General features: G+C 38.3%; 1 protein-coding gene across 1 annotated transcript in view; it reads right to left on the reverse strand.

The window, feature by feature from the left end:
* LOC131041023 (uncharacterized) overlaps nt 1-12,837 on the reverse strand; it is a 133,976-nt gene that overhangs the window by 85,435 nt on the left and 35,704 nt on the right. Inside the window, exons 2-3 of the mRNA XM_057974000.2 lie at nt 9,108-9,379; nt 8,924-8,983 (exon numbers count right to left, since the gene is read on the reverse strand). Of these exons, the coding sequence (XP_057829983.2) occupies nt 8,924-8,983; nt 9,108-9,379 (332 nt within the window). The remainder of the gene's footprint in view (nt 1-8,923; nt 8,984-9,107; nt 9,380-12,837) is intronic.

The following is a 12,837-nucleotide window of genomic DNA, read 5'->3' on the forward strand; positions in this document are numbered from 1 at the left end:
TCCACTGCACACACTTGATTTCTCAAGGCTGGTGACTTGATTCAGTTCGCGATCTCATTTTTACTTTGAATCTGTCTTCTATCATTTGGGTTGTTTTGTGGGGTATATACCAGAGATTCTCGGGTTCGATCCGGATACTCATCCTTGAGATGTTCAGGAATATTTCCCAACTGAGTCGCCATTTGTTGTGCGAATCGCACACCCATCCCCGTCTTGGACAGGGACCCCCCAGTTTGTGTCTTTTTGTCCTTGCGGAAGAGGAAGGGGATATGAAGGGTCAAGTGCCGCTAAAACCAAATTCGGCCTCTAGGGCCATATTACGAACTTAAAACTCCCCAATTCTCGCAAAATCGCCTAAATGTGAAGAAAGAGTTAAGGCCTGCAATGACATTGAAATGTCGATTTTCGCCAAGGGATACAAAGGAGATAAAGAATGCAAAGTGCCAAGGTTGACAAACTCGCCCAAGTGCCAAAACTCGCACTTTTTGGAAAAAAAATCAAAAGTTGGCAAAAATGCCCCAAATGGCCAAATTCGGACCTTTTAGCCTAAATGTTAAAAAGTGAAAGTTGGCAAAAGTGCCCAAAGGGCCGAATTTGGACCTTTAAGTGAACAACTGAAAAGTGAAAAGCTAGCAAAAATGCCCCAAATGGCCAAATTCGGACCTTCTAGCCAAAATGTTAAAAAGTCAAAGTTGGCAAAAGTGCCCAAAGGGCCGAATTTGGACCTTTAAGTGAAAATGTCAAAGTTTTTAAAACTTTTCGAACGCCCCTCTTGCCCGAAATTGCCAAGAACAACTAAATTCGCAGAAGGAATAAAAGCGTTAAAACTTGGGAAATTTTCAAATGACCCTCCAAGCATTAAATTTTAATATTTGTTAAATTAAATTAATTAATTTTTCAAATTGATTTATTGAAATGAAATTGATCGTTTGCATGTCGCAGGACATCATTAGATAACCAGGAGAAAGACCTCAAACGCAAACCGAAGAAGGATCGCAATCAATGCCAGGCGCTGAAGACTGGAAAAGAAAAAAGATGTGGGAACGCGCTGCAAGAGCGCCAGAGCAACCAAACATTGGGAACCGTGCCGCTGAACAAAGATGAAGTCCACCACCGGGACCAAAGACCAAAGAACACTCTGAATGCTGCAAGTTTATGCCTTCTCGAGAAAAAGCACACAGCTGCATTTAATTCCAGGAATTCAATTTCTAAAAAGCTGAAATTGTTTTATTGTAAAACTGCTAGTAGGCCCCAATCAGATATTTTGAAAGAAAGGGGAAACAAGTCAGTTATGGACAGTTATGTCCAACTACCAGATAGACTCAAATTGAAGCCAAATAGTGGCAAGTAGTTGAAATTGTCTTTGAATGGATGAGTGAGAATTTAATGGGCATGGGTTAAGGCTGCTAGTTTCTGGAAGGCAGATCAGTACCCTTGGATGCAATCCATCCTGACCTCTGATTCAAAATTGTAAAACTATAAAAGGCAGAGGCCTTTCTTTTGTAAAGGGAGAGATAGTTAGAGATTGTTGGATAGTTAGACTCTGGTCAGAGAGTTAGATTTTAGAGTTAGAATAGGTTAGATTTTAAGCAGTAGCATAGAGATGCTGCAGAAATTGTTGCAATAGGCAGCTGAAATCAATATATAAACATTGATTTGGTTTTTATTGTCTTGTTTTCATCCTGTTTGCATGGTTTCTTTCAGAATTTTAGATAGATCTTTCTATTTTGGGTGTGCAGGTGTTTGATAGATTCAGGCTCCTACCATTGAGGATATACTGATTGTGTATCCTTTTGTATGGTTAACCTGAGCCTTTAATTGTGCTTAGTTCAATTGCAGGTGTCCGTCTGAGAAGCACCAGAATTGGGTGCTTAGCCGTGCGTCTCCAATCTAAAAATCTTCCCAAGTCCCTTTGAAGATTGCATCGTTCCTGCAAGGTTGTGAGCTATTCTCGCCAAGCAGGAATTGGTTATGTTGAATCCGTCTACCCGCATACTCGTATTGTTAGTTTTAGATCTCCTAACCCTTTCCTTTTGCTCTTTATTACGTAGTTCGAGAATCACGGCAGACCAGCTTGTTGCAAATCGTAAGTCCCCTTGTGTTTCCATCAAAACACATCAAACCACTGAGCAATCCCGCAGTCAAAACCTGACAAACAAAACCTTAAGGTCGTCCCCTTTGATCAAACGAAGAAAATAGCACTAGGGATTTCCTTATCTCAAGAGAGGATAGGATACTCAGCAAGTTTATTCTATTCTGCGTTGGCCATATGGGGTTTGCAGCAATGCGATTTCAGACACGTGAACAGAATTGGTGCTAGGAGGGCCAGTATGATGAAATGTGTAGACAGCTAATTCAACATCATATCAATCCATATTTGTGAGGAGTAACCTTATAGCTTTTTTAACCTCCTCCGTGCGCAACAAAATTGGCGCTAAGGGGGCCTTTGTCAAGATCAAGGCAACAAGTCGAGTTTATTGAGACCTTTTAAATGCTATACTTGGGATATGCAAGATCCTTGTTAAATCAGAAAAGCCAAAAAATCAGAAAACCTGAAAATACCCAAAATATTTCTGAGTCAGTATGTTGAGTCAATCGTTTCATAAAGACTGTCTGCAGTCCGAAATTTTTTAAATCCAACAAGAGCTAAGTTTGCAGTTCTATCCAAGGCAGCTGTGCGAATTTGCATCTTCAGCTCACTGCAGAATTCACGACACCATAGCGCACGATGAACTGAATTGCTTGACATTTTTGTCAAGGGTCGAGCTCGCATTACAGGGGCAGATATTTTTTTGGGATGTCCCCAAACTAGAGGCGATCATACAGCCGGATATCCCTAATCCTCCATCTAGCAGCGAGGAGTTTACACGATTTAAGAATATGATTGAGAACCAATTTGGTCTCGAAGAGGAATTATGCTTGGAGAGCATGTTGTCACCTTGGTGGTGTAGAATTCACCGCACCCCACATCAGAGTTCACCTGCTCACTATGCATAGAAGCAGTCAGTCAAATCAAAGCCCAATTTGGACTACCGGAAGAACCAAGGGAGAGCATCACCAGCAAAGTGTGGAGTTCCTACCTTGCTGCAGACGAGTATAGACGAACGCAAAATCAATGCAGCGCCGCACTCCCCGATGATGAAAAGATGGAGTTGCCAATTGCTAAGCAAGATGAACCGGTCAATCAGACCAAGGCAACAGATGAATTTATTATCCCTGCAACTGATGAGGACAGTGTTCAGGAGGACGATCAAGGGAGCTTTGTGGATCAGCCACAGGTTGAACAGCAATTTGTAGCAGCCCCACAAATGGACGATGCAGTCCAAGAGTCCGTCGAGGATGTTTTTGAGAGCCAATCAACCAAAGAGTCTCTGTTGTTTGAGGAAATGCTGATACAAGTGCATAAGGCCGCATTGTTCATACAGCCCAAGGATTCACTGACAGATGATGCGCCTCTCTTTCCTGAGTTCGAGTTCAGTTTCAAGACTAATTTTCAGCCTACGCAACCTAATGTGGAATGTGATGTTGATTTGCATACACCAGACACTATCGATATGCTGCACCACCAATGGCGACCTCCCGATACAACTGCTGAAGCCTTCCCGCCGCACAACCCACCGTACAAAACTCTACATGACTCAAAAACCTGCCAAGTTGTTTTTTTCCGTCCTGCTGTTAATTCTGAAAATTTTCCGTTTAATTTTGAATATTCTGGAAAAACAACCTATAAATGGATTAACCACTAACCTAATGAACTCCCTCAATTGATAATTCTACCCGATGTCCTGGTTAAACCTGAGAGTGGCCAACTGAAAATTTTCTTTTCAGAATATAAAGACAAACGGGCCAAACTGAGAACTGTTCCCACTGCCCTGTTACTGCTGCATGTACTGAAAAATCACCCAGGGTCGGGAACACATGCATATAGTCCACCTTTTGTACAATCGGTCCCTTCTTGTACATAGTTAGTTTAGGATTTTGTTCGTTTTCTGTTTAGTTTAGTTTCCCTGTTTTCTGCTTTTCCGTAGTGTAGGTGTCCTTTCGGAAGGGGCTGTGTCCCTATCAGTTTTTGAAGGGATTTGTTTGCTTTTCCCAACTCTAGTGTACGAAGTTAGGAAGTTTTTTCCGGTCTATTTCATGGATGCCGACTTTGGTAGAGCACCTAATTGACGGTTGCCCCCGTAGTCAGTCCATTTTGGTTTAAGGCTTAGTCAGTCTAAAAATTTAGTTACTTACTACGTCTTGTCGCCAACGTCGTGATCACTGCACTTTTAAATGCTTAAAAAGTGCTTAGTCTGTCGTTTTCTCAAAGGGAGGTCACTACAAGTGAAAAAATTTTGAAGCTCTACTTCAGCGACCACTGTAACGCTCAATCCCATGTAGGCTTCATTGCTTACCAGCCAAGGTGAAAAAGTGAAAATAAAAGAGAAAAATCAAAAGAAACGAAATTGAAAAGCAAAGAAATATCAAGTTGCTTGGCTTTGGGAATGCAGACACCTCTGACGATTTTCAACAAGAAAATTTATCGGAGACAGAGCAATCTCTATGAGCTTACAGGCGATAACTTCGTCGGGGCTATAGATGCTTGCCGGCAGCCTCACGCTTTTGGAGTTAGAGTCGCTCTACGTAACTTGCATTAACTAAACAATGATATCTCAACCTTCTTTAGGCTTGAACGAACTTCACTGCACACACTCGATTTCTCAAGGCTGGTGACTTGATTCAGTTTGCGACCTCATTTTTACTTTGAATCTGTCTTCTATCATTTGGGTTGTTTTGTGGGGTATATACCAGAGATTCTCGGGTTCGATCCGGATAGTCATCCTTGAAATGTTCAGGAACATTTCCCAGCTGAGTCGCCATTTGTTGTGCGAATCGCACACCCATCCCCGTCTTGGACAGGGACCCCCCAGTTTGTGCCTTTCTGTCCTTGCGGAAGAGGAAGGGGATATGAAGGGTCAAGTGCCGCTAAAACCAAATTCGGCCTCTAGGGCCATATTGCGAACTTAAAACTCCCCAATTCTCACAAAATCGCCTAAATGTGAAGAAAGAGTTAAGGCCTGCAATGACGTTGAAATGCCGATTTTCGCCAAGGGATACAAAGGAGATAAAGAATGCAAAGTGCCAAGGTTGACAAACTCGCCCAGGTGCCAAAACTCGCACTTTTTGGAAAAAAAAGTCAAAAGTTGTTAAAAATGCCCCAAATGGCCAAATTCGGACCTTCTAGCCAAAATGTTAAAAAGTGAAAGTTGGCAAAAGTGCCCAAAGGGCCGAATTTGGACCTTTAAGTGAAAAACTGAAAAGTGAAAAGCTGGGAAAAATGCCCCAAATGGCCAAATTCGGACCTTTTAGCCAAAATGTTAAAAAGTGAAAGTTGGCAAAAGTGCCCAAAGGGCCAAATTTGGACCTTTAAGTGAAAATGTCAAAGTTTTTAAAACTTTTCGGACGCCCCTCTTGCCCGAAATTGCCAGGAACAACTAAATTCGCGGAAGGAGTAAAAGCGTTAAAACTTGGGAAATTTTCAAATGACCCTCCAGGCGTTAAATTTTAATATTTGTTAAATTAAATTAATTAATTTTTCAAATTGATTTATTGAAATGAAATTGATCGTTCGCAGGTCGCAAGACGTCATTAGAGAATTAGGAGAAAGACCTGAAACTCAAATCGAAGAAGGATCGCAATCAAGGCCAGGCGCTGAAGACTGGAAGAGAAAAAAGATGTGGGAACGCACTGCAGGAGCACGAGAGCAACCAAACATTAGGAATCGTGCCGCTGAACAAAGATGAAGTCCACCACCGGGACCAAAGACCAAAGAACACTCTGAATGCTGCAAGTTTATGCCTTCTCGAGAAAAAGCACACAGCTGGATTTAATTCCAGGAATTCAATTTCTAAAAAGCTGAAATTGTTTTATTGTAAAACTGCTTGTAGGCCCCACTCAAATATTTTGAAAGAAAGGGGAAACAAGTCAAGTATGGACAGTTATGTCCAACTACCGAATAGACTCAAAATGAAGCCAAATAGTGGCAGGTAGTTGAAATTGTGGTTGAATGGATGAAAGAATTTAATGGGCATGGGTAAAGGCTGCTAGTTTCTGGAAGGCAAATCAGGATCCTTGGATGCAGTCCATCCTGGCCTCTAATTCAAAATTGTAAAACTATAAAAAGCAGAGGCCTTTCTTTTGTAAAGGGAGAGATAGTTAGAGATTGTTGGATAGTTAGACTCTGGTGAGAGAGTTAGATTTTAGAGTTAGAATAGGTTAGATTTTAAGCAGTAGCATAGAGATGCTGCAAAAATTGTTGTAATAGGCAGCTGAAATCAATATATAAACATTGATTTGGTGTTTATTGTCTTGTTTTCATCCTGTTTGCATGGTTTCTTTCAGCATTTTAGATAGATCTTTCTATTTTGGGTGTGCAGGTATTTGATAGATTCAGGCTCATACCATTGAGGATATACTGATTGTGTATCTTTTTGTATGGTTAACCTGAGCCTTTAATTGTGCTTAGTTCAATTGCAGGTGTCCGTCTGAGCTGCGCCAGAATTGGGTGCTTAGTCGTGCGTCTCCAGTCTGATCTTCCAAGTCCCTTTGAAGATTGCACCATTCCTGCAAGGTTGTGAGCTATTCTGGCCAAGCAGGAATTGGTTATGTTGAATCCGTCTACCCGCATGCCCGTATTGTTAGTTTTAGATCTCCTAACCCTTTCCTTTTGCTCTTTATTATGTAATTCGAGAATCACAACAAACCAGCTTGTTGCAAATCGTAAGTCCCCTTGTGTTTCCAGCAAAACACATCAAACCATTGAGAAATCTCGCAATCAAGACCTGACAAACGAAACCTTGAGGTCGTCCCCTTTGATCAAACGAAGAAAATAGCACTAGGGATTTCCTTATCTCAAGAGAGGATAGGATACTCAGCAAGTTTATTCTATTCTGCGTTAGCCGTATGGGGTTTGCAACAATGCGATTTCAGACACGTCAACAGGAGGTTGCTACTAGCTATAAGGTTGCAATTTAAAAAAGATATATACAAATGAAGAAATCTAAAGTATTGTCTTGAGTGAGTTAATTCATATCTTCAAAAAATCATGATTTTTCCACTCTTTATGACAAATAATAGATAAGTGTTGATGAGTAGTGGTATCTACACAGTCAAGGCTCCATTTTCTTGCAGCCTCCTACAATTAAAATTCTCTCCCATGTATGTATCTTTTTATTTATTTTTAATTGTTTTTCATTCAATGCTATCATGCTATGTATTAAATTGAAATATTAAAAAAAATTAATTTATGTTTTAAGTTTTGATTCTTGTTAAATACTAAATGTTGTATGCAAACTCAACGAGTTGCAAGTTCTTCAATTGAGCAGAATTGGAGTACATAGTCCTCCATCCACTCAGTCAAGTACAATAATTTGGCTGCCAAAAAAGCTGAGGATTTGGTCTACATACACTCCAACCTTCCTCTCTTGTCACATAACAAACCTGAATACAATGAGGGTGTAACAAAGAATCGGGATCTAGCCCCTGAGTGTGTTGATTTAGATGCTAGAGTTGCATAGCTTGCCCAAGTCTCTATAGATGAGGTAGCTTTTGCACTTGACACAGCAAGTGGGAGTGGCAATTCAATGGATTGTGGTTCAAATGAAATTGAACCAAATGTTCACCTTGATGATACTTATAATAAAGAAGAATACGAGTATTAAATGTCGACTGTAAATTGAATTTTCATTGTGTAATGACATTTTCAGACTTGAGTATTATTATTTTTGCAAATTATGAATATGATATTATGATGTATTTGAAAACTCTATTTATTGGAAATTATGGATTTATGAGTATCACTATTCTTATAATCTATACTTTGACCGTAAAGCAAATGCTAAGAGATGTAAGGGGGTGGTCGATGACAAGGATAATTTGTTGCATAATTTTGAAAATGTTTGTGTTGGGTCATGTTCCTTGGCCTCTATTATTGTTCTTATTTTCTCCACCACGGAGTCCATTCCATCACAAGTTTCACCCAAACATGGGCAATCAGAAACAGCATATCTAATCATGCTAATGATGAGATATATTTATAGTCATACCTGTACCCAAGGGAAAAAAATTGTGGTACCATCGAACCAGGTTCCAGTTCTGGTTCCTACACCCGTACCCGAATCAGAAACTTAGAAATAAAATATAAAATTAGAAAGTTCAAAAAAGCTACAAGTAAGTGGCTGCCCATATTGTATAAAATTATTGGGGGAAAGGATACAATACAGATTTGAGCATCATACTTTCAATGTTAGGAGAAATGTATAATGCCAAACCTAATTCAAAATGATAGAACGGCCCAAATCAGAAATTTGCATGACATGGATGTATTGAAATAATAGAGAACTTTACAAAACAAAAGAGCTCTAAGAGCACTTAAACTGAATCCCAAATCATTGTAATTACTGAAAAAGCTACACTTATATAAGTTCTTGATATAAAATTATTTATACAAGAGAGTATAACACAGATACTTTAGCTAAAATGAATGAAATATGATGAATGCCACTAAGAGAATAACAATAGAGAATACCAAATGATCTACCCAGAAGAGATAAACTGCCAGCCTCAGTACAACAAATGTTATTAAATAAATAAAAAGTAGATAATAAATGCTCTGAACTAAAAATTGTAAAATAAAAGTCAAAGATTAACACTCCAACCAGCTCTGCCGGCTAACAAAAAATACAGAAAGCTAAAACAGTATATTTTATAACACTTGACAATGTTTGAGTTAGGCCAGTAAAAGGGTTGTGTTTCAGACAAAGAATATTGGAATGAGGAAAAGCAAAGCGATACATAAACTCATTAGAATATCATGCAAAGGTAAACTACTGAATGATTATGCAATTTGAGAGGCATAATATTCAAAGAATTATACACTTACAGATGCATCAAATCGTTGAACTGCAGTGATAGGGAAATAAAATCCTTTTCCAGATCTACCCTAAAAATATGATGCAACAATTAGACATAGGATAAAAAGGAAAAACCTGAGTGTATATTTTGAGGACTCAATAAAACATTCAAAAAAAATCAATTATATTGTAGATTCATATTAATATACTTGCCTGTGCTGTGAAAATCAGCATCCATGTTCGTCCAGGAGATTCATCTCCCCCAAGAGTATGAAGGAAGTTCTGAGCATTAAGTTTAGCATTTCTAACAACTCTAAGAGCAGAGAGAACCTCCAATGTGGCAACTTTCCTGGTCTTTGCTGCATTCTTTAGTAGTTTTATGCTATTCATGACCTCTTTGGTCATAGTTGTGGCAGTTAATTCACTGTTTTGACTGGTTGAGGTGGCATCTTCTCCATCCTTGACATATTTAAGTGTCCCATTCTCTAGGAACAACAGACCATACCTTGAAAGTCAGAAACAAAGAAAGAGAAATTACATTAATGTTAGTAAATGACAAAAAAATAAATGGCAATCAAGAAATATATTCAGAAACAATAGAGAAGTACTAGGGTAAAAGAATCTTAGGTTATGAAAAGTAGCTGACCATTTTAAAGCACTAGAAATAAGTAAACAGAGCAAGAGGGTAAAGCAAGATTATACTGTATATCTTGCTCCATCAGAAAACAAATTGTTGGATCAATCAGACTGCTGCAATGAACAGGCTATTCTGCTTTTGGCATTATATTCAGATGACTGTCAAGGAAGGCCTATCCTGATGATCTTCCCCATCTTACACTGTTTGGTTTTTATCGCTAATATTGTGTGATTTATGTTCAGATACTAATATAGCCAAGGTTGATGCCTTTGCATTTTGCCATTAGGTGTAAATATTCCATTGGGATGATGCATAATAATCGTATTAGTCAATTAAACTTTTATCACCATGAGAAGCAAGGATTCCATTAGAAAGACACTTCTGAATAAATAATGCAAGATTGAAAAGGGACAAAAAAATCACAGAAAGACAATCCCAAGACAAACAAATCACTAGGGAAGTAATGCAATGACACCATGAGAATGCAAATCTAGAAGTCAATCACAATATGGAAGATAGAATTACTGAGTATAAAAATTCCAAATGACCCTAGGACATTAGATGGAACCATATTGTTATCTCTAACAATGGAAAACTCCATGAGTCCAAACAACCTCTCAAAGTTTACTTTAGTAACGGCAACCAAAGAAAATAAAAGAATCAACATAAAAACAACCTAAACATTGTCAAATTCATTTTAGATACCTCTTTGGAGAATGTGAGGAACTAAAAGTAAAGCGCAAAAAACAGAACAAAATGGAAATCAAATCCAAAATACTAAGAAATTATATTAGTATCAAAGGATGATGTCAATGGGGATCAAAGTACAAGTTAGAAAAACAAATCAGGATTGCTAAAAGACTCTAACAACAGAAATGGAAATTAAAATAAATCTATATCTAAGAAGATAGAGAAAATCAGTTTATATGAAGCCATGTGATACAAACAATAAACCATAAACTAATCAGCAAATATAAAGATATGTAATATGACACATTCCAACCCTAAGAAAGGAGGACCTCAGGCTATACCAAAAAGAACCACTAGAGAAGAGAACCAAAGGCAAGGCTCTAATCTGCATAAGAGTGAGGAGCAAAAGAGGGACCAACATCCTTGTCAATCACCATGAAAAAGGCTACTTACACAATCTTCTGATGTTCTCAAGAGAATGTCCTGGCTAGGAGGGTTCAAATGGACAATATTGGAAGCAAGCTACTCCTAGTATCTCTCCTAATAGCCACGACTAAAAAAAATTCCAAGCGTGCAACTGCCCATGTAGTAAGGATTGTGAAAGGTGAAGAATAGTTAATATTGCATTCTGAGAGTGTGATAAGAGTTCAGGTAGCCCTACTGGCCAAATAACCAACATATTGGATCGCCAATTGCAATGTAGAAAACCTGGTTTGTAGAGCTAAAATCAACATTAACTTAGAACTCACCTGAATTCTTCTCTTTGCCTTCAATTGTATATGTGGTGGTCATTTTTCTTGTCCACAGAACACTTAAGTTTCCTACCTTTATAATCAATGGGCTTAAAATCTATTTTCTCCTCGAGGCTGCCTCATCTCACATTTGTCATACTGTTCAACTACTAAAATGTCACCAATCTCTAACACAGTGGCTGAGTTAGTTCATCTTGTAATTCAACTTCTTAAGCACTGACTTGTTCCTGATTTTCTGTCCCTGCCAACAAAGACAACTTCATCTCCATCTTTGTCTCATGTCAAAATGATATCCATATATTGGAATGAACTTTGTATTCCTGCTCCTGGATCAAATTGTCCTATTGTCATAACTTTTTCTTCAAGCTCAACTCGTTTTTCTGGCTTATTTTGTTCAATATCATTCTGAAGTCATCTTGATTCTGGACTATGCCATGGCATGTAACTTGCGGCCACACAAACTTAAATGACATGATTTGGAACAAAGTTTTGCTTGTATATTTCTCTCAAGCTTTATTGCTCACTCATTTTCTTGCCTGTATGCTTGCTTACATGCAAATACTTTCATCTGTCTTCTTATGTTCCTTTATATCAGAGAATAGACATGTTGACATCACCCCTATGGTTTAACTAATCTGTGTTGAAGTCAACTCTTACCTGCCAGACACAAAAAGTCATCTATCTGTTTCTACTGCTGCTGATGTTACCTTGCTGAATTATCGAAAGTTGTCAATGGCATCATCTTGCTAACTTGTGATAGACCTGTTACTGATGTAAGCCTGATACATTTCTAGTTTCTACATATTTGTCTTCATGCTGACTTCACCTGGAAGGTCTGTTAGTGCCACCTTGACATCCGTAGAACTCTGCAAGTCAGTTGCTGATATTTGAAGTTGACTGACATCAATTGTAGGATGGTTTCTGATGTATGAATCTTGTAAGGCCACCTGCAGATCTGCAGATTTTTTAGTTCCGTACAATAATCTCATTTATTTTGTGTTATAGTCCCCAAAAATTGTGCAATTTAGAAAACAAGGTTTTCTGAGTCAAAATCAAAAATCACAGAACACTCAAATTTCCTACCTATCTTCTCCTCAGAGGCACCTCATCTCACATTTGTCATACTTCCCAACAACTAGTATAAAAATATCAACAATCTCTAACCTAATGGCAGAGTTACTTTGTCATCTTGTAGTTCAACTTGTTGGGCAAACTTTGCTCCTCCTGCATTTCTGTCTCTGTAAAAAAAAAATGATCTTCATCTCTGTCTGACTATGCATTGGTATCCACATATTGTGCTGCACTTCTTGTTTTATTCTTCAGGCTCAAATTGTTATTTTTTATTCTTCAGGCTCAAATTGTTATTTTTGGTTCAACTTTTCCTTCTAGCCAAATTCACTATGTTTTGCTATCATTCCAAAGTCATCTCAACTACATTGTGGCATCTAACTTGCAATCACATGAGTTTCCATGACATGATTTCGAATAGGCTTGAATTTGCTTGTTTACTTCTCTCAGAACATTCTTTCCTTCTTATTGCTTTCTCATTTTATTATATGTGTGCTTGCTAACATGCACATACTCTCATCTTTGTCTATATCTGTTCAAGTCATTCCTAGGATAACCATGTTTTCCTATTATAGTTATTTCCAGCTCTTCCTAGGTCAATCTTCTTTTGTTATGCTACAAAAGTTGAATTGCATGTTTACTTAAAACTGAGACAATATATTTCTCACCCATTATTCTGAAAAACAATGTTCCCTTTATTTAGACATCTAAAGTCCAAGCAGCATTTGAGGGGCTCCAGCATATGTTGCTTAATCCTCCAATCCTAATGGGCCCCATTGAAGATGAAGAGCTAATT

The sequence above is a fragment of the Cryptomeria japonica genome, chromosome 3 (assembly GCF_030272615.1).
Source record: "Cryptomeria japonica chromosome 3, Sugi_1.0, whole genome shotgun sequence".
NCBI classification, from domain to species: domain Eukaryota; kingdom Viridiplantae; phylum Streptophyta; class Pinopsida; order Cupressales; family Cupressaceae; genus Cryptomeria; species Cryptomeria japonica.